At 43.7% G+C, this 21,096-nt stretch overlaps 1 protein-coding gene across 3 annotated transcripts in view; it reads right to left on the bottom strand.

The window, feature by feature from the left end:
• Window positions 1-16,474, bottom strand: part of MALT1 (MALT1 paracaspase) — a 40,372-nt gene extending 23,898 nt beyond the window's left edge. For 2 of the 3 annotated variants that reach the window (XM_080973452.1, XM_080973453.1), the window contains exons 1-5: window positions 16,302-16,474; window positions 13,260-13,426; window positions 6,649-6,770; window positions 5,673-5,823; window positions 346-524 (exon numbers count right to left, since the gene is read on the bottom strand). In XM_080973452.1, coding sequence (XP_080829578.1) covers window positions 346-524; window positions 5,673-5,823; window positions 6,649-6,770; window positions 13,260-13,426; window positions 16,302-16,459 — 777 coding nt within the window. In that variant the 5' untranslated portion in view covers window positions 16,460-16,474. Of the gene's footprint in view, window positions 1-345; window positions 525-5,672; window positions 5,824-6,648; window positions 6,771-13,259; window positions 13,427-15,948; window positions 16,002-16,301 lie in introns of those variants that run through there. The other variant, XM_080973454.1, reaches the window with a different exon arrangement.
• Window positions 16,475-21,096: the final 4,622 nt, after the last annotated feature.

The raw sequence follows: 21,096 nt of genomic DNA, 5'->3' as shown, positions 1-21,096 counted from the left end.
GCAGTGGCAGAGTGTTTGAAGTAGGGAGGATGACATATTGTTGTATGAGCGATTCAGGGCAATTCTCCCCCCCCCAAAAAAAGCTCAACAACTCTGAACACTGCCCCCCCCCCCAAATACTCATCTTTTTCTGCAAGCATTTGGAAATACCTGAATTTATCAGGTCCTGCGATGTGGATAGCTGCTGTTGGATTTTTTTCTGATTTTAATGTTTTTAGTTTTATGGTAATAGTATTGCGTATATAGCTACAGTATTTGCTGTGTAACTCCTGTCTGCCATGCTGGAAATATTACTTATGACAATAACTCTAACAAACAAACAAAGGCAAAAGAGTTAAGACTCACCGTATAGACCTTTTTATCACCATTAGGCAGTGGAGTTCCATTTCTGTACCACTGATATTGTGGCATAGGGATTCCTATAGCTCCGCACTGAAGACTCAATGTTTCCCCTACTAGCAGGTTTTGGCACTGTGGATGGATGTAAATATGTATTTTCTTTTCAGGTAAATCCGGACAGTTTCCTTAAATGAAAGATTAAGAAAGGGAATTTGAGATTCTTTAGCAGCTGATGGTAAAAACAGATGGTAAAAATATACAACTTTCTATAATAAAAAACCCTCTTGCTTATATAAAAGCAATTTAAAAATACAACGTTCACAGTTTGATAGTAAACAGATTTGGAACATGCACTACCTCTTTTTAGCAGCAGACCCAAGAAAGGGGAGCTGCAAAATTTGTGAAGGAGAAGAAGCAAGAGGATTGTTTCATTGCTTCCATGCTCACCACCTTGCACAGCCACTTGCCCCTTCCTAGTTGCTTTTCTAAAGCACATTTTTAAAGACGCTTTTAACTGTTTAAAATATATTTTGTTTTTTAATCGCACAGTTATAACTTTTTTTGTGCATTTGCCACCCTCGGAGGAAGGGTAGGATATAAATGCACACTGCCCAGGCTTGCACCCTGAGGAGGTCACTTTGCTAACACTCTGCTAACACAGCGGCTTGACTTCACCCCTGGAGACACACTCCATTGTCTCTTGAGACAGATGGATGCTGACAACAACCATTTTGCCACAGCAAGTGTGGAAGAGAGATTGTGAGGGTGGGTTCAAGGGGAGCGGGGAGGAGGCTTACATAGGAAATCAGCAGACAGAGGAAGGGTCCTCTTGCTACCCTACAGAGCAAAAGCAACAGCCTAGGTTTCGAACTGCATTAACTATTGAATATCTTGCCTTAATAGATAAGCTAATTGAAAAGGTTTTTTTAAAAAGTAAAGATCAGAACCCTGCACAGCAAGTTATTTCAAGTTAGTGACATCCTCCTCTTTCTCCAAGGCGTTCTGAGAAACATTGAGTTCCTGCATTTTGTTTCCTGTTAACGCTAAAGCATTGCCAAATATAATCTGCGTAACACACACACACAGACTCATTCTACACAGCTCAATGCCACTGACAGTAAGGGAATAGCATCAGTCTTCCTGTTTCTTCACAGGTCGCTTGTGTATTTCTAGAGGAGTACATTGAAGGAGTTGCACTTCAGACCCAGGAATGGGAGTGGTATCAGAAGTGCTTGATTGGGACGAGAACCATGTAAGCCCACCTTGAGCTCCTTGGAGAAAAAGGTGGGCTATAAATGCAATAACTGAATAACAACAACAACAACCTGGAATTAATTAATGCATGTTCCTAAGTGTCTTTAAAACAAAACGAAGCGAAAACTAAGCTTCTGTGGCCAAATATTTCTAATGCACAAACATAAGCTAGCAAGATGTTAGGTATGCACTGAATGTGTGGCACTACAGAGTGCACACATTGTACCATTAAAGCAGAGAAAGGTCTGTCAGAAGTTTTTAACTCAGTTGTTGTGGTCAATCAATCATGTGTCAGCATGCATGGATTAAAAGGTTTAGACAACCCAGACACATGCTGCAGTTGCCACCTAACCTGTCAAGGGCTTTGGATTAAAGGTTCAACATCATCATGTACTGCATGCATTGAAACTCTCTGGTCTTCCTACAGCTCCAGATGCTCTCATTTTATAGGACACGAAGAGCAGGCAGACTGTGTTCAAGGGGGTCCAACAATTGATGTGCTCTGCACGTATAAAGGCTGCTTTCATAGAAGATACCAAAATAATTTACTAGGTGCTTTGTGCGTGTAATGGCTTCATGAGATATATTTAGAGACATCTCTTGAAGCCGTTATATACACGATACAAATAATTTCAAAACAGGAAATATTCAAAACAGAAAATTCCCCAAGATGTGCCCAACAGCCAGGTAACTGGGTTCCAGCCAAGGAATTATTTGTTCCTTCCCAGAGGCATTCCTGTTGATCATTCTCTTATTCACTACTACCACGTCAGTTCATCCATCACACAACTAAACCGATTTTCACAAATAACATGAACAATATTTCCGTATCTCTTAGGTGTTTTTAACCGTATGCACACATGCTTCTTTCCCAATCTTCTACTGTTACCAATTAATCAGTGTGGCATACGCAGCTTAACAAACCCCGCTTAACAGCTAATCATGCCTTGACACAAATGTTGAACACAGAATAGGGGCAGGAGAAAGAATTAAATGGAGGATTGAGGAAGAGCCATGCTCTGACCTCCTAAGTAACGGAAATGTTTTGACTGCAAATCTTTTGGTCTCTATGGGCTCCTTCAGCTATAAATTCAATTAATAATAATAAAAATTAAGAAAGCCGAACAAATTAAATGCCAGATGACATCGAGACATTCTTTTCAATTCAAATGAGCCCCTGGAAATGTAGCTATTTAAATTATCAGAAGGACATCTAATGTTAATAGAAATGGTCTATAAAGATTGTAAATTTAATTTTTTTCAATCAAAGAGAGAAACGTATAGCATCTGAACTCTCCTCCTGGGGGAGTCTTATAGCACTCCCATTTTTTCTTAACTGTAGTTCATTTGAACATGCATAAATGCAAAAATCAGTGTAACGTCAGAACAGTTTGACAATAATAAACAGTTTTACAATAATACGAAATCCTCTTTTAAAATCAGGTAGTCAGAAAAGACTGAAGAGCATTTCTTGCACAAACCATAGTGCTAGGAGAGTGATGACAATAATATAAACAGCTGGGGTAGGATGGCTCATTCCAGGGTCATGGCCTGCTCCCTTGGAATTGCACTGTAGTTATTACTGTGTTCCTCATATGCATACTTCCCTGGTATAATGTTACACACAAAATACTACTGCAGTTTTCTGCAAAAATTACAATTATGTACTGCTTTATAATAGATTCTTCTCTGTGCAGTTTCAAGGTGGCTCATTGACCTTTGGATGCCGGGAACGCCATCAAAATTTCACGAATTACGGAACAGTTTGGCATAATTAATCATAACTTTTCCAGGGTAGTGTACTATGAACTGGGAAGTAACTTAACCTTATGAAACCAGAAGCGTAGTCTGGTGTCTGTGGAAAAAGGGAACCTTGCAGAAGAAAATGCTCATTACGGCTGTGGATGATTCAAGCAATTTTAGTGAAACCGAAACAAGTTCACAGAACATGATTCTCAGGACCTCTCGGGACAGTTTTTGGAGCAATAAATATACTCTTAGTTTTCCTTGTGGTACAGCTATGCTTTACTCAGAGCAGACCCACTAAAATTAATGAACATGACTAAGCTATGTCCATTAATCTCAGTGGGTCTAATTTGATTAAAACTTAGCTGGATACCACCCACAGTGTCTAGGTCTGTAACATTTGGAAATGGAAAATTCCGCCTCAAATCCCCACTTGGCTATAGAATTCACTATGTAGTCTGAGGCAACTCTCTCTCCCTCCCTCCCTCCCTCCCTCCCTCCCCCTCTCTCCATCTTATCTCATAGGCTGTGAAGGAAATACACCATCATCTTGAGCTTCGTAAAGAAAAGGTAGCATATGAGAATAACAAATAATACAGCGTGCAAAGTCTAGACATCCTCCCTCGAGTTTGTACAGTGGTGCCTCGCAAGACGAAATTAATCCGTTCCGCGAGTGTCTTTGTCTAGCGGTTTTTTTGTCTTGCGAAGCAACCCTATTAGCGGCTTAACGGATTAGCGCTATTAGCGGTTTAGGCGGCTATTAAAGGCTTATCGGCTTAGCGGATTAGCTGCTAAAAGGCTATTAAAGGCTTAGCGGCTTAGATAAAGGGGGGGGGAAGCGAAAAAAAAATCTCAAGACTCGCAAGACATTTTCGTCTTGCGAAGCAAGCCCATAGGGAAATTCGTCCTGCGAAGCAACTCAAAAACGGAAAACCCTTTCGTCTAGCGGGTTTTCCGTCTTGCGAGGCATTCGTCTTGCGGGGCACCACTGTACTTCTGTTGCAAGGTATCACATTTCCCCTGCACTCAGTGGGCTATGTTTTGTTGAGGGGAAATGCAATTATTTCTCTCTGCTACTGCAATTGTCAAATTCATCTACTGAATGCTGACTGTAACAACTCTATCTACTCCACTATAGCTGCTTTAAATGTCCTCTTTTTATTGAGTGCAAGAATACTCACCCAGTCCTTAACTGAGTGGCAGCCGTAGTAAAAAGTACCCCTCTCCACAATAAACCATCATTTTGTGAATGTTTCACTTGTAGTTTTTCAGGGCTGTGGGGATTTGTGTGTGGGGGGGGGGTGAACCTGCACGTTCCCCCTCTCAGTTTGGGAGAATATATCTATACTGAATACATTTTTTGACAGAGGTGAACTATCTCTTCCCAATGCCTCAAAACCATTCCATGAAGATCATGGTATCATACTATTGACTCATCTTCAGCCCTACCTGGAGATGCCAGAAATTGAATCTGAGACCTTCTGCATTCAAAGCAGGTGCTCTACCACTAATAGTAATAATAATAATTTTATACCCCGCCCATCTGGCTGGGTTGTCCCAACCACTGAGCTATGGTCCTATTTGTATGTGTGCTTGCCTGCTCAAGCAGAGGCTGACTGGGGTGGGGAGAACAATAAATCATGCAGAGATTATCACAAAATATCACAAAAATGAGTTTGGGACTTGCATTGACTGAGCAGCTGAATAAGCCCTAGATTAGGGAAGACCAAAAGAGACAGGAGGGGATCTGAACATATACTTTAATTGTAACTCGGGGCCCTTTTATGCAGCCAGTGGAATCAAATGGCTATGCTTTTCATAGACTGAATCACCTCAGGCTGCAGGTGGTGGCAAGTCTGAATACTTCCCTAAGGGGGAAAAACCTGCCTCCACAAAGAAAGCTAAGATGTCAGGCAAAGGCCACGCTCGTGACTTTTCATTATGTGGGGCATTTATCCGAGGGGAAACATTAACCCTCTGCACCTGATAGGTGAAGTGGTAAGCATTTCCATTTGATTCTACTACTTAAAGGAAGTGACTGCAAAGTGAAACAAAGCAGAAAAAAGAGGGGGGAACAATCCTGTTCTCAAGACGGAGGCATGGAGAATAACGGACAGGAACACCTGTACTTTCTGGAGGCAGGAACTATAGAGCAGGAGGAAAATTCCATCACCAGTGGCTCTACGCCGGTCTGAGACATTCTTCACAATCATTACCAAGAGAAGAAAAAACAGTAACACGTAAGCAGCCATAACCCACTGGCCGCAAAGACCCAAAAGCATCATCGTCGCAGCAGAATGCATTTATTGTACGACATACGTTTCTTAACTCACCATGGCAAGCTCCTTGGATTTCGCAGACATCGAGCTGTGCCCACTGGCTGAACTGGTAAGTATAGTCACTGTTTACTCGGCATATGTAAAAACCAGCATCCTCTGCACTTACTTGGTTGAGCACCAGTTCTTGGGTATTGCCACGTGGAACCTGAAACAAAAAAACAAAAACACAAATTGCAACAATGGAGCATAAAGCACAATAGTACTTGTTTTTTCATACAAGAACTATAATCAAAGATGATTATAGTTTGAACTTAACATATGAACATTAAAGGAGCTATGCTGGATCAGGCCAAAGGTCCATGTAGTCCAACATTATGTTAACCGAGTGGCCAACCAGATCTCTATAGGTAGCGGGACCTGAATACCACAGCACTCTCCCCACGTTATTCCAGCAACTGGCATTCAGAAGCAAGCCAGCAGAGGCAGAATATAGCAATCATAGCTTTAAAAAAGTCTTATCCTCAAAGAATTCATCAAGAATTTCAAGCCTTACAAGTTGATAGCCTGTGGGAGGGAATTCCATTCTGTTCAGGAAATGCCATAGTTTTTATTATGCACTGTGCAATTAATTATTTTATTTTGGCTATCCTGGATTTTCCAATATTCAGCCTCTTTTTCCAATATTCAGCCATGAGTACTAGTATTTCCAATTTCTCCACACCATTTCTACTTGAATAAACCTCGCTTTTTCAAAAAGAAAAAGGCCAAATGTTTATAGGCGAGTTGCTCTAATTCCCTGGCCATTTTGGGTGCCCTTTTCTGAATCCTTTCTAGATCTACAATATCCTTTTAAAGGTGAAGCAACCAGAACTGTACACAACATTCCAAGTATGGTCTCACCATTGGTTTGCAGAATGGCATTATGATACTGGCAGTTTTATTTACCAGCTAAGAATAATGACCATTTTGCTTCACAGTTTACTTATCAACACTCCCGTTATTCCCAGAGCTTCCTCGTAAGTTGATTTACCGCTTTGCTTTCTTTGAACCACTGATAATGAAGAAGTGGATAACCAGCTGCCCAGCAGCTTAGCTTCACTGTCTGGCCAGATAGAACAGCCTGAGATTCTGGTTCTACAACTATCATTATACCTGTAAAAAAAAAAAGACAAGCCATGTTTAATACGGAAGATTAAACAATTTACACTTGATGTTTTATTATTAACCTAATTGTGAATTGTTTGCAAGACAATTTGAGAATAAAGTCCTGTTACTTTTGTTTGCCCTTCTTTTGTTTGACATCTCAGTGGCTTTTGAAATCATTGTGTCAGCCGAACCCAAGCTGGAGGTTTGGCACTCCCAAGCAAACCATGGGTGGCAAATCAAGAACAAAACTTGACTTGGGACTCTCTCTAGAGAGAAACAAACCACAGGGCCGGGTTCAGATGACAAAGCAAGCCCAAGCCTCTCATGTTTTGAATCTTCCGTTCCTGGGTAAGGTGATTGAGACAGCGGTTGCTGAACAGCTTGGTGGGTTTCTGGATGAAACATCGGCTCTGGATCCATTCCAGTCCGGCTTCCGCGCTGGTCATGGGACCGAGATGGCTCTGGTCGCCCTAACAGATGATCTCCGCAGGCAGCTGGATCGAGGCGGGTCGGGGCTGCTGATTCTTCTAGACCTGTCAGCAGCCTTCGACATGGTCGATCACGAACTCCTGGACCACCGCCTTGCCGACGTGGGGATCCAGGGCACAGTCCTTCAATGGCTGCGCTCGTTTCTCTCTGGTCGGGGACAGAGGGTGGCGCTTGGGGGGGAACTGTCATCCCGCCACTCCTTGGTGTGTGGAGTGCCCCAGGGTGCAATACTCTCCCCGATGCTTTTTAACATCTTTATGCGCCCCCTCGCCCAGCTTGTCCGGAGTTTTGGGCTGGGCTGCCATCAGTATGCTGATGACACCCAACTCTATCTGTTGATGGATGGCCATCCTGACTCGGCCCCAGACACACTGATCAGATGCTTGGAAGCTGTGGCTGGATGGTTACGTGGGAGCCGGTTGAAGTTAAATCCTTCGAAGACAGAGGTCCTCTGGCTGGGACGGGACGATATGGGATTGAGGGGGCAACTCCCATCTCTTGCGGGGGTGCAATTAGTGCCAGCACCATCCGTTAAGAGTTTGGGTGTAATCTTCGATACCTCCCTCTCCATGGAGGCGCAGATTGCAGCTATAACAAAGGCAGCATTTTTTCATCTCCGCCAAGCTAAGCAGTTGGCTCCTTACCTCTCTCGCCCTGACCTAGCCACTGTGATCCACGCGACGGTCACCTCCAGACTGGATTATTGTAACTCGCTCTACGTGGGGCTGCCCCTGAGACTGACCCAGAAACTCCAGCGGGTGCAGAATGCCGCAGCGAGACTCCTTACGGGGTCTTCGCTGCGGGATCACATTCATCCGGTGCTATACCAGCTGCACTGGCTCCCGGTGGAGTACAGGATCAGGTTTAAGGTGCTGGTTTTAACCTTCAAAGCCCTATACGGCCTAGGACCCTCGTATCTACGGGACCGCCTCTCCTGGTATGCCCCACAGAGGAACTTACGGTCTTCAAATAAAAACATCTTGAAGGTCCCAGGCCTCAGAGAGGTTAGGCTGGCCTCAACTAGAGCCAGGGCTTTTTCGGCTGCGGCTCCATCCTGGTGGAACGCTCTGTCACAAGAGACAAGGGCCCTCCAGGACTTGACATCTTTCCGCAGGGCCTGCAAGACAGAGCTGTTCCACCAGGCCTTTGGTCAGGGCGCAGCCTGACTCCCTCCTTTGGCAATCTTTACAATACTTTAGTTTATGGTTGCCATCAATTTTGATTTTAATTAATTCTTTGATGTTTTTATAATGTTGCACTATTTTAGTGTTGTTAGCCGCCCTGAGCCCGGCTTCGGCTGGGGAGGGCGGGATATAAATAAAATTTATTATTATTATTATTATTATTATCTTCGTAGACAGCTGGATCGAGGCGGGTCAGGGCTGCTGATTCTTCTAGATCTGTCAGCAGCTTTCGACATGGTCGATCACGAACTCCTGGACCACCGCCTTGCCAACGTGGGGATCCAGGGCACAGTCCTTCAATGGCTGCGCTCGGTTATCTCTGGTCGGGGACAGAGGTGGCGCTTGGGGGGGAATTGTCATCGTGCCACTCCTTGGTGTGTGGAGTACCTCAGGGTGCGATACTCTCCCCGATGCTTTTCAACATCTTTATGCGCCCCCTCGCCCAGCTTGTCCGGAGTTTTGGGCTGGGTTGCCATCAGTATGCTGATGACACCCAACTCTATCTGTTGATGGATGGCCATCCTGACTTGGCCCCAGACACACTGACCAGATGTTTGGAAGCTGTGGCTGGATGGTTTACGTGGGAGCCGGTTGAAGCTAAATCCTTCAAAGACAGAGGTCCTGTGGCTGGGACGGGACATATGGGATTGGGGGGGGCAACTCCCATCTCTTGCGGGGGCGCAATTAGTGCCAGCACCATCCGTTAAGAGTTTGGGGTGTAATCTTCGACACCCCCCTTTCCATGGAGTCGCAGATTGCAGCTATAACAAAGGCGGCATTTTTCCATCTCCGCCAAGCTAAGCAGTTGGCTCCTTACCTCTCTCGCCCTGACCTAGCCACTGTGATCCACGCGACGGTCACCTCCAGACTGGATTATTGTAACTCGCTCTACGTGGGGCTGCCCTTGAGACTGACCCAGAAACTCCAGCGGGTGCAGAATGCTGCAGCGAGACTCCTTACGGGGTCTTCGCTGCGAGATCACATTCACCCGGTGCTATAACAGCTGCACTGGCTCCCGGTGGAGTACAGGATCAGGTTTAAGGTGCTGGTTTTAACCTTTAAAGCCCTATATGGCCTAGGACCCTCGTACCTACGGGACCGCCTCTCCTGGTATGTCCCACAGAGAAACTTACGGTCTTCAAATAAAAACATCTTGAAGGTCCCAGGCCACAGAGAGGTTAGGCTGGCCTCAACTAGAGCCAGGGTTTTTTCAGCTGTGGCTCTGATCTGGTGGAACACTCTGTCACAAGAGACTAGGGCCCTGCGGGACTTGACATATTTCCGCAGGGCCTGCAAGACAGAGCTGTTCCACCAGGCCTTTGGCCAGGGCACAGCCTGACCCCCTCCCTCGGCAATCTTCGCGGAGCTCTGGCCCAATGGTTGCCAGTGGCTTGATTTGAATTAATTTTATAATGAATGATTTAGAGTGTTGTGTTGTGTTGTACTTTTGTACTGTTTTATTGTTGTTAGCCGCCCTGAGCCCGGCTTTGGCTGGGGAGGGCGGGATATAAATAATAATAATAATTATTATTATTATTATTATTATTAGGCCAGAATCACAGACTTTAAAGCTGCATATTTGTTGCTTGTTTGCAGTAAACTGCAGTTAAACATTCACTATGGATTCATACGACATATGAGCCGTGCCATGCTAGCTTGAACTTAAGAATCGCGGCTAGAGGGTAGTTAACTAGGTTCTTATCTCTATGCATGCCATTAAAATATTCTGAGAACACTGTCCATATTTTAGGTAAGGTAAAAGGTAAAGGACCCCTGGATGGCCAAGTCCAGTCAAAGGCAACTATGGGGTGTGGCACTCATATTGCTTCAGGCCAAGAGAGCCAGCATTTGTCCACAGACAGCTTTCCGGGTCATGTGGCAAGCATGACTAAACCACTTCTGGCGCAATGGAACACTGTGACGGAAACCAGAGTGCACGGAAAGGCCATTTACCTTCCCGCCATAGCGGTACCTATTTATCTACTTGCACTGGTTCACTTTCGAACTGCTAGGTTGGCAGAAGCTGGGACAGAGCATCGGGAACTCACCCCGTCACAGGTATTCAAACTGCCAACCTTACAATCAGCACGCTCAAGAGGCTCAGTGGTTTAGACCACAGCGCCAACGAAGACCTTAAGCCAATAAAGGTGAATAAAATCACAACACTGAAGACTTTGACCTCTACATTGCATTGGCAGATGGTCATTAAATTCAATTTGCTCTCTACACAGTCAAGGTTACAATGTCAACATATGCAAGCAGTATATTTCTCATTTGCCTGGAATTTTGATGGGATTGCTGTTAGAGAACTTTCAGAAGGAGCAGAGAGTACCTGTTTTTATTCAGCACTACTGCAAAGTGGCAACATTATAGCCACATTCACCTTCATGGTCTGTGGCTGATAAGCAACCCCATCCTTTGTGTATACACAGATGTACTGAGTAGCTTGAACTGACATAGCTAAAGTAATCAACCAGCATGGCACACCTATCTTATTCTGTTGTGAAATAAAATTCCATTCATGATTCACGCATCGCTATGGAGGGGGCATTTGCCTTCATGTTTCAGACTGCCCTCTTCCCCAACCAATTCTACTTTTAAAATGGCTTTTGATCTGATTTCATTTAGATGTAAATTCTGACCCATTGGTTTTATTTACTTTTTAATATTGAAGAGGAAGATGTAAACAATCTCTGTACTTCACTCATTCACAGTCACAGTTATTTTTTTTATTTGCCTTTGATTGCCTTTGATTTTTATTTGCCTTTGATTGATCTGTACATCCTATTTGATTTTTTGTGTTACTAAACACACAGACACATTCCCGCCCTCTAATCTGACTCTATTTCCAAATATAAACAAATGATACCAAACAGGCATGTGAAGTCGCATACAGAACAACTAATTTGAAACAAGAAATATATAAAGTAAGAAATTTTATGAATGGCAACGTTTTGCAAATTTTTCTTTATGTGATCTAACAGAAGAAAGTAAGCGATTTTGCCCCACCCACTTTTTATTTATTTCTCTTTCTTGTTTGGTTATTGATAACGGATTTTAATGTCTGGTTTCTGATAACGTGACAATGTTTAACTTGTTTTAAGACTCAACTGGTAATACAGTGGTACCTTGGGTTAAGTACTTAATTCGTTCTGGAGGTCCGTACTTAACCTGAAACTGTTCTTAACCTGAAGCACCACTTTAGCTAATGGGGCCTCCTGCTGCTGCCGTGCCGCTGGAGCACGATTTCTGTTCTCGTCCTGAAGCAAAGTTCTTAACCTGAAGCACTATTTCTGGGTTAGCGGAGTCTGTAACCTGAAGCGTATGTAACCCAAGGTACCACTGTATTTAGAAAGCTTAGCATTGGTTACTTTACAACAAGGAGGTGTTTTCTATGATACTAGGTGTTTAAATGGTAAATTATACAGAAACCTTAAATGAGTCCAAAAATGTTGGTGCAATAACATCTCAATAGTTTGAGGGGCCTTAAAGCCCTAAGTAATAAATTATAATTATAATGAATTATATTATTAAAAAGGGAGGGAGAGAGAAAGACGGCTTTGTGGAGCCAAAATTCACATGAGAGATGTTCCATGTCCTTCTGTCCATCATGCATCCTGCACCAGCCTTGGACTAAAACAAGGGGTTTCTACAGTACCTCCAATAAAGGTGATGGATTCTCACACTAGAGGTCCAGTACACACTGCTGTCACTGCATACAAGGCCAACTCAACACCTTAAGGCAAGATGCTACACTGATATGGTGCCAACTAAAAGAGCCTAATTGCATGCATGCTACTTCCTACCACATTCTGTATTAAGACTCTTTCAAGACACAGACTCATGGTTTACCAGCAGTCAACTCCCCCACTCTGCCTTATTTACCATTTTTGTTTTGCATGATGAAGAGGTCTGGAGAATTCAAAAGCCTGCACACTATTTCATGATACTGTGGTTGGCCTGACAAACGTATTGCCCCGATATGCATGGGATTTTTCTTATGGGCCAATACTGTCACCTTTACTTTTCATGCGACTCATATAGCTGTCATTCCACCCCATCCTAAATACTTATTTGCCTGTGTGGCAGCTCACTGCATCAGAACCCTGGCTTCTGAAAGTCTGCTTTATATTTTGTCTTTAGCATACTCTAAGTACACTGGGTCATGGATTGCCAGGTTACATATGTTAAATCTAGTGAGGTGGACTGTGGTCCACAAAAGCTTCTTCCATAATATATTTGCCAGTGCAGTGGTACCTCGGTTTAAGAACAGTCCTGTTTATGAATGATTCGGTTTACGAACTCCACAAAAGAGGAAGTAGTGTCCAGATTTGAGAATTTTACCTCGGTCTAAGAATGGATTCCAAATGGTGGAAGGGCACCGGCAGCGGGAAGCCTCATTAGGGAAAGCGCGCCTCGGTTTAAGAACGGTTTCGGTTTAAGAATGGACTTCCAGAATGGATTAAGTTCATAAACTAAGGTATTTGTATTTGTTCTTGCTGCAAGAGACTAAAGTGGCTACCAGTCTGGAAAATGTTGCACTTAGCATAAAAGTAGCCTGACTCTGAGTCTGCACATGTAGACCTTTAAAGTCTCCCTCCCAACAGGTGAAGAAAGCTGAAGGGACTTTGATAGCTCCAAAAAAGACAGGTAACTGGAAATGAGAGGAGAAAGCTGACCATTTTCCCTTCCTTCCCTCCCAGTTATGATTTTAGCCTCCAATATTTTGGAAGCCTTCCAAGTTCTGAACCAGCAGAGCCAAGCCACTTTCCAAATTTTCAACATAACACATAACTCAGATTTAGCAGAACCATAAACTCACTTGGGGGGCTGAGGCACTGAAGTGCCTCAGTGTGTTCTAAGGCCTGCAGCAATTCTGTCAGCTCCAACACAGTGCAACCTCTCTCTCCCATTAGTTGAAGAAGACTCCAGCTCGGACTTCCTTCAGGCTCCAGTACTTGGAGAGAACACTGTTCCAGTTCCAGGGAACTGCAAAGAATCATAAAATATAAAAAAGAAAATCTTTTTATACTTATATAATTATGAAAGGTAAAAAGGTAAAGGACCCCTGGACAGTTATGTCCAGTTAAAGGCGACTATGGGGTTGCAGTGCTCATCTTGCAGAGCAATGGGAGCTCACCTCGCCACAGGGATTCAAACCCAAGAGGCTCAGTGGTTTAGACTACAGCGCCACCCACGTCCCACTATGATATAACTATGACTAATTATGGGACTAAAAACCTTTCTCCCCTGGAACATGCCTCAAAAACGAGTTCTGGTGCTAGAGTGAAATATGTGAATGCAGACTGCCCAGCTATTTATATCAAACACTTCCTCAATACAACTTCTCGGTTCCTTTTAACAAGAATATGACTCTGTATTTACAGTGATGTTTTAAGCCCCATATTTACTTAACTCTTTTGTCTATAATATTCCAGCTTATCATTACCCTCATTTTTAGAGAGTGTACATTTACTTCAATGAAGGATTCATGCAATGTTATGAATCCCAGTATCAGAATACTGTTGCTCACAATTTGGCTATCTTGGACAACAGAACAAACTGAAGTGGGAAACCTGCCTTCCAGAGGCTACTACCGCCCTCCCCCGATCGTCCCAGTGCCCTCCAGGGGGCGGTATCATCCACTTTGACAAACACTGGGCTGGATGATGCTCAGAGTCGCTTCCAACTCTATGATTCTATGAAATTGTTGAAATAAATACACTGCATTGCAGGGAGGTGGACTGGATGACTCTTGGGTCCCTTCTGACTCTGCAATCCTATGATTCTATGAAATGTAATAATTGTGTTTAGCTGATTATATTTTTTATCATGATGGGTTCCTTTGGGAAGAAACATAGAGTCCAATATGTTATCCTTTAAATGCTGCCTTGATTCAAAACCCATTAAAGGAAGACTAAAGGATAGCTGCTATGGCTATGTTTTACCTGCACTGTCAGGTCTTTCCCCCCTCACTTTTCATTGAAGTTTTCTATTCTACTTTTACGGTCTGCTTTTCCAAGATCCACCTGAAAATTATTTTTATTGGAATACTGTACTTTGAAATAAGTTAAGACATGACAGCTCAATAGCACACACTTGTGCTATTTAAATATTAAAGGGGGAAAGGTACTGAAAATTATTAATATACCAATTTTAGCATGCCTGAAGAGCTGGGCCGATAAATATATAGCTGCCACCCCCCCCCCAAAAAAATATTAATTACAACTTTGATTTTAGATTTGGCCACTGTTGCACCCCTTCCAGTTGCCTAATTTGATTTGTGCTTTGTCCATTTATTATGTTGCCCATTCATTTTATGAAAGCATGCATTCCTAAAAGGGACATGTCTTCCATTGCGAAACACATACCGTGGTGTATAAATCCTTCCAGGAAACCCCAAACCCCATTATCACTTCTTTCGGCCCTTAGAAACAGTGAAGAGGTTTGAGATAACTTTGGGGGAGACTGATCTTCCTCCTGGTCCCACCTCTTGAAAGCCAATCTATTATTTTTGTTGGGTTGGCATCCTTCTGTTTCAGGAGTCAATGCAGAAGTGTGGATTTGGTAGAATTACAGTGCCTACTGTGGCTGTAAAGAAGACCACCCAACAACACTATGGGGGGGGGGGTCCACGATGCAGGATATAGAAGTGAACTCAGTCATGGGTGTAGCCAGCATTTTTGTGGGGCGTGGAGGCTTTTGAGGGCAGAACCTCAGATCTGTATTGATTTTGATTAACGGAAGGCGGTTCTCCTCCCTCCCCCCCCCATTAACTCAGCTATGAGCAAAACAGTCATGTCAAGAGCATCATGCAAACATATCCTTTTGAGCACCGGACCCTGCTTAGATTTGCAAATGTGCAGGCACTTTTTTGTTTTAGTTTAGCCTTCGTGTATATATATATATATATATATATATATATAAAATTTTGATTAAATTTTCTGTTTTACAGTTTAGAATTTTCATTTAAACAATCTTAAAATATCAATGACTTCCCTTCTTCTCTTTCCATGGTTCATTTTGCATAACATAAATCCCTGCATGTTTTACGTAAACTAAACCATTCAGAATTCCATTATTACATCCATCAAAACTTATTTACACTGTTGAATTTATCTTATTGCTGCTGACGTTTTCAAGTGTACACAATGCCCCCCCATACTTAATAAACATTTTCCAATCTTCTTTAAACGCATGTTCTTCTTGTTCTCTTATTCTATATGTTAGGTCAGCAAGCTGCACATATTCCATCAGTTTAAGTTGCCATTCTTCTTTGGTTGGGACCTCGCTCATTTTCCCATTCTGGGGCTAATGAAACAGGAGCCGCAGTAGTGGCGTACATAAATAACCTTTTTTGACACCTGGAAGTTTCCATCTGAATTATCCCCAACAAAAAGGACTCTGTTTTTTTGTTTTGTTTTTTAGGAAAGTGCTTTTAAACATCCCCCACCCCCCCCAAAAAAATTTCATTATAAATTACAGTACTGTATTTCCCAATACTCTTTCACCCTCTTACTGGTCCACCACATATGAAAGATTCTTTCATATGGCTTAACCTTCTCTAGCCCGCTCTTAAAAGCTATGCAAGCGGGCGGCCGGCCGTCATGTGGCAGCGAGTTCCACTGTTTAAACTGTGTGCGAAGAAGCACTTTTCTCGCCCTGCCCCGAGCATCGCTGGGGGAGCGTCTTCCTCCTCCTCCTCCTCCTCAACGCAAAACGCCCACAAACGGGTTTCAGGCCAGTCGACGAAGACTCCTGTGGCGCCCGAAAGCCTCGCAAAAAGAGAGAGAGAGAGGCCTGCCTTTCCCTCGACGGCCTGAGGCACCAGCGAGGTCCCCGCACCCCTTACACCTCGCCTCACCTCAGCTTCACGCCGCGGTGGCTGCCGGCCAGCTGCGCCAAGTCCCTCCAGCCTCTGCCCGGAGCCGCCCGGTCCAGAGAGCCGCTCAGCCTCCTCAGCAGCGGCTCCTCGAGGCGGTGGATGGGCAGTGGGGCGGCCGGCGGCAGCGACCCCGCCATGCTCGGGAAGCGAAGGGGCGGCGGCCGCCGCTGCCGGTGGAAGAAGCCCGTCCCCTCAGAAAGACTTCTTTTCCCCTCGGACTTTGCGTGCAAAAAGCGAAAGGGAAGCAAAGCGCCGCGAAACTCCTCAGGAAATCCCCGCCCCGTCGTAGCAGGAAGCCCGCGGAGGCCCCGCGCCGGAGCCTCGCCTCGCTTCTCCTCAGCCGCCCGCCTTCTCCAGGCTGTGGGGAAGCCGACACCGGGGCAGGCAGGCAGGCAGGCCGCGCCGCCGCCGCCTCTCCGAAATTTCGCGCGCCTTTCCCGCCCCTCTCAGAGGGGAGTTCGTGTTTGCCAGGCTTGGGAGGGAGGCACCTGTGTGGCCCCTCTCCAAAATCAGACCTCCTGCTTCTTTGCTGAGGGGGGCGGGTTAATGCGTGCATATTTTTTATTATTTCATTTTCATTTACCTATCTCTCTAGCAGCGTCCCGCCTTTCCTGCAAGGACCTCCAGGTGCCGTGTTGGTGGTAGGAATAATAATAGTAAGCAATGCATTATAGGTTTGGACCTATGCAATGAAATGTTGCAGAATGCTGTGCTTTCCTGCGCTTGTTTTCTAAAATGCCTTAGGCCATTCTTGGATGTGGCAAGACTCTATGAAACAAGATTCTGTGAAGTCTGTTGTGAAACAGATAACACTTGACCCAGTTTTAGTACTGTACATTAAGATGAGTGTAGCCATAGGAAGGGACAGCTGCCCCCCTAAAAAATCAATAAAAATACATAGCAAACTGAGGTTCTGCCCCACCCACCAAACAAAAGGCCTGCCCTCCCTAACAAAAATCCTGCATTCAGACCTGCTGAAACTGCAATACGTAGCCCACTAAAATGCAATATATGAAGCAGACTTCATAGCACCCGATTTTGCTATCTTCGGTGGTTTTCCTTCATATGCTTAAATACATACGCTTCAGGTTACAGACTCCGCTAACCCAGAAATAGTACCTCGGGTTAAGAACTTTGCTTCAGGATGAGAACAGAAATCGTGTGGCAGCGGTGCGAGGCCCCATTAGCTAAAGTGGTGCTTCAGGTTAAGAACAGTTTCAGGTTAAGAACGGACCTCCGGAACGAATTAAGTACTTAACCCGAGGTACCACTGTACTGTGATTCTCAACATCTCCCTACTCAGATGCAAGTTCTCTTGAGTACAGTGGGACTTGCTCCCAGTTGAGTGTATAGGATAGAAGCCTCATGCTCCCTGCTGCCCCTTGTAGGATTTCAATGCCCTGCTTCTATCCTCAATGTCTTTCCATGCCAGCATACAGCCTCTCAGCCTGCAAAATTGCCCTCCTTGAAAATGGACACAAACACCACTCAGTTTCTTCGTAGGTTCTCCCTTTTGCCTCAGCTCTCTTTCCATCTGACTTGTTCAGCTCAGATAAAAGCTTTTGTCTGACTGGCTCCTGGATTGCCATCTAGTTGTGTTTTTGTTTTTTTTTAATCATATGGTTGTGACTCTCTTGACTTTCTCACAACTTGTTCCAGATTCTCCCTCTACCCAGTACTTCATTTCTAATATTAGATGTCCTGCGTCTCAAGACTGGCCTGGTTCCAACCTTCTGACCCGGAGTCCTCTTCAGCTATCCTAGATGTGTGTGCAGTTAACTTAGTTGCATAAGAAATAAACTTCCCTTATGCTCGCTGGTGCAGTACTTTCTCATTATTTCATATGCCCCAGCGCAGCATGATAGTAGTTTTTTAAAAGCACTGAACTGAACTTCTGTGAGCCCTTTGCTGCACTTCATTAGTTCTTACATACAACACTGATGACTTCCCTCTCTTGTAAACCTCTAGGAACCATTACCGTCCTTTTGTTCACAGAGTTCCAGCACCTCTCAGGTGGGCACCGTTGCCATTGTAAGAGAACAAGGAAGGCGTTCTAGGAAAAATAGTGCTCCCTTTATTATCACTTCCACCCATTTCCAAATACCCTATCTTTCAAAAATCAAGTTGTATTTGTTCCCCATTTATCCCTTTGTAGAGACGGTGGCTGTAGCACTTCTCCCTTGCTTTCTGGTTTCCTTCATTTTCCAGGATACTGCTGTCCCACTAGGGGAGACACCTGCGCCCCTCTTCTTTCTTCCTCTTGGAAGAGCTGTTTCTGCATGCATTGCAGCCTGATGACCTCATCTGCAACTAGGGGAGAGGAAAGGTGAGGGAAGAAAATACATGCCCACTTCTCTAAAATCGTTTCTGGGAGTTTCTCCTTAACTGAAAAGAGAGTGCTGAGAAACTTACACTCACAGGAAAATCCATTCACAGAAACGCAGTCATGAATCACTTGGTTGGGAGGGGACTCTGAGGTGTCATCCAGCCCAAAACAGTCACACAGATTTTGGCAGCTTCTCTGATGGAGTTAGAAGCACATGATTTGCTGCAAATAATCCTGGGAACTGTAATCTCTTAAGGGTGCTGGGACCTGTAGCTCTGTGGGAGGTAAATAATAGATACCAGGACTCTTTGGGCAACAGGTTGGGAAAAGCTGCTCAGACAGACAGAGGGAAAGGGCATTTGGGGAACACATTCATAATAAGGAAATGGTTAATTCAGATACACTACGTGCATAGAGTGTTGCCCAAAAGCCATTTCTTGTGCAGGAGCAGCAATGTGTCCCCCCCCCCCCCATTGATAATTTGCTTCTTTCATTCTGGTAACAGAAGTTCATTAGTAACATTGAATGGATGCCAAAAGTACAATATTAGGCAAACGTGACAGTTTCAAAGTTGTAATTAATGTTTTTCAGGTGATTATAGCAACCAAGTGTGTGAATTAGCAAATCAAGCACACTTCTTCAGGCACTAAAAATTATTAGTGTGTCAGCTCTTTTCAGTACCTTGTGGATTTCCCCCTTAAATTTAAACATTATGATGGGAGTACATCCTATTCTCTTTAATTTTTAAAATAAAAAATCCAATAAAAAATGTCCACAGAACATGGCATTTAAACCATATTAAGTGTGCTTTATTCCCCCCCCCAAAAAAAAATATTTCCATTGGGACAAAACAAAACATCATGGGATGCTTTTTAAAAGCTTTGTTTAGCAAATACAAGTAAAATAAGCATGCTAAATTAGATCACTCCTTATGGCGCCAGAAAATGTTATGATGCAAGTTGAAAATTTTCCAATGCAGTTTACCCTAATTTGCATAGAAAGTTTTCGGGAAACCCTCTTCTAGGAATGCCATCCTCTTTTAAATGTTTCCTCTCCTGTTCTGAAGTACCCATGAGCAGAACACTTTCCACTTGGGTGAGGAATTTTTGGCATGCAAACAATGAAAACATGAACTAATGTGCGCTAAAATATTATGACACTGGCTGCATTAACCTTTTTGGCAATGCTATATACGTTCAGCAACGTATCTTAGCAACTGGCACTTAGCCTTGCAAATAACTAATTAAGTGGATGTTGGCTTTTGCATCTTACAAACTGTTTAGATAAGCTGCTTTATTGCACAACTGAGTGTTCACAGTTGTATGAGCAATGATGTGTTACATTAGACAGACAATGACTCCAGTAATATGCTTCTAGTATTTGAATAGTTAAGACTTCTTAAGAGTTAAGAATTAAGATAACTAGTTTCTATAGTCCAGTTATCAGGTGCTGGGACTTTGAGGATGGCAGTCATATGTGCAGCTCATTCATACAACTGTAGGCTTGCAGTACTGGGATACCTTGATTTCACTTGGGAAGTTAAGAAACTATGTTTTAAATGGATTTTAAATGTGTTGCGCTTTGGTTGGATGCTTTTAATGCCTAGATTTTAATTCCACTGTAAATTGCTGCATTTACTATTTAAACATGTTGTTGTTTTAATGTATTTTGGACATCACCGTAGACTTTTATAATGAATAGTGGTATATCAATATATTAAATAGACTAATGAATTAGCTGCTGCAGAGAAGGATGTCCTCAAAATAAAATATTGCATCTCTACGAAAAATGATAATAATCTATGGTTGGATGCAGTTTAGCTGAGTATTACAGGTAGTTGGGCAATAGTAGGGAAACATTTGGTGCAACCCTGACTTTTTTCCAGAGCAGGGTCAAATGTGTCATCTGCCAAATCTCAGAGTAATTTGAAATTCCTTGTTCTGGGAAGTGAATGGGGTGGTAATTAGGCTTTCAAGTTTTCCTATTGAGTGTGATAGATTAGTGTAGAGGATTAAGGAGGAAAATAATCAAGCAGAGGCAGGATACTTATTTCCTTTTCTTTTATGAGGTTTGTACATCATGCTAGCTGTTTAAATGGCAACATTTCTTTGTATTTCTGATTAAAAGCTAAGATTCCGTTTCAGCCGGCTGAATATCTTTTGTTAAAGCTCAACTGTGTTTTACAGTCGGAACACAGAAGGCTACTGATCAACACTCCACATAACCTGCCTCATAGTGCAGAGGGGAGGGGAGTTGGTTGCAGCAGGAGGAGGAGACTCCCTGGCTTCTTCAGCAGCCTGCCTCATCTCTGCCTCCATTTCTGCCTCTAATTCTGGACTGTTCTCTACCACAGCCTCTTCCTGCTCACTAAGCCCTGTTACCTCTTCAGCTTCCAACATCTGTTCCTCCGAGTCTTCTCCCTCTTCTCCTTCTGACCACTCATCATCA

Source organism: Podarcis pityusensis, assembly GCF_964106645.2.
Source record: "Podarcis pityusensis genome assembly, chromosome: 11".
NCBI classification, from domain to species: Eukaryota; Metazoa; Chordata; class Lepidosauria; order Squamata; family Lacertidae; genus Podarcis; species Podarcis pityusensis.
This window is presented reverse-complemented; position numbering and strand designations above follow the sequence as displayed.